Genomic DNA, 985 nt, shown 5'->3' with positions numbered 1-985 from the left:
TCTTGATGAAGGGCCACATGCCTACTTTGCCATCCCACATGCGCTTGTTCCTGCCGTCCAATCTTGGTCGGGCGACTGCGGTGAGAACATCACCTTGGTGATGTAACTCTTGGACTAACACCTCCGTATGGGTACGTCTTCATCGCTCCACAGGTAGTAACGCCGGTTGAGTTTGGACACGTAGAACCATTTTTCATCGATATGGACCGTGTCAAGCATGTCGTGCCAGACGTGTTTTCCAGACGTGGTTGTCCGCAGATAGCTCTTCACGAACATCATTCGGTCGTTCTTGTGCTTCTCCATCAACATGGGCTTGAGCCTGCTCGTGCACCTCTTCATGACCCTGGTCTGCAGAAGCCGCCAGAGCGATGTCAGTGGGATGCCTGTGGCCTTGGTAAGAGAGCACAACGTCGAGTGCTGGAAGGCTGGGGCACCTTTGATCCTCGCTTCGAGTTCAGCCATGTTCAGTGTGCGTGGCCTCCCGCAGTTCGCCTTGATCATGGAACGCACATCAACCATGCCGCCCACCTCCCATGTCTCGCAGGCGCGCTTCCCAAATCTTGGCCAGTGCTCCCTTGGTGACCTTGAACTCATCGCAGACCTTCTTGAGCTTGCCATGCTTGATGCGGCCGTCGGCCTTGAGCAGCGACATACGAATGTAGACGTCGGTGCGCTGAGCATCCGTCAACCGTTTGGTCGTCGTGGACGACGGCATCGCAGAACTTGCGTAGCTCCTCGAAAATTGCGAATTTCGTCGTTGTTCTGAAGGTCGCTAGGCATATCTACGCGCCAATAGAAAGCGATTCCGCTTGGTTTCAGATCGATTGGTGCGGAATTGACTGAGTTACGGTGTTTTTTATGTTTGTGTATTGTATTTTTGATGTTTGAAACATCATTACTCAGTGGTGAATAAAAAAGATCTGAAAATACTGGCGTATTCCTTGATGATTCCTCTGTTCATTTATGATATTTTGACTCAATTTAG

General features: G+C 51.0%; 1 protein-coding gene across 1 annotated transcript; it reads right to left on the bottom strand.

Annotated features, from left to right (window-relative positions):
• Positions 1-114: 114 nt before the first annotated feature.
• Positions 115-715, bottom strand: H310_12881 (hypothetical protein; the record flags this gene model as incomplete). Its single annotated transcript, XM_008880129.1, has 2 exons — positions 115-434; positions 529-715. 2 exons carry the CDS (start codon positions 713-715, stop codon positions 115-117), a joined length of 507 nt encoding a protein of 168 aa, XP_008878351.1.
• Between the last annotated feature and the right edge of the window lie 270 nt (positions 716-985).

This window comes from Aphanomyces invadans (assembly GCF_000520115.1).
Source record: "Aphanomyces invadans strain NJM9701 unplaced genomic scaffold supercont1.44, whole genome shotgun sequence".
Classification (NCBI taxonomy): Eukaryota; Oomycota; class Saprolegniomycetes; order Saprolegniales; family Verrucalvaceae; genus Aphanomyces; species Aphanomyces invadans.
Note: the sequence above shows the minus strand (reverse complement) of the source record. Positions and strands in the feature narration are given on the sequence as shown.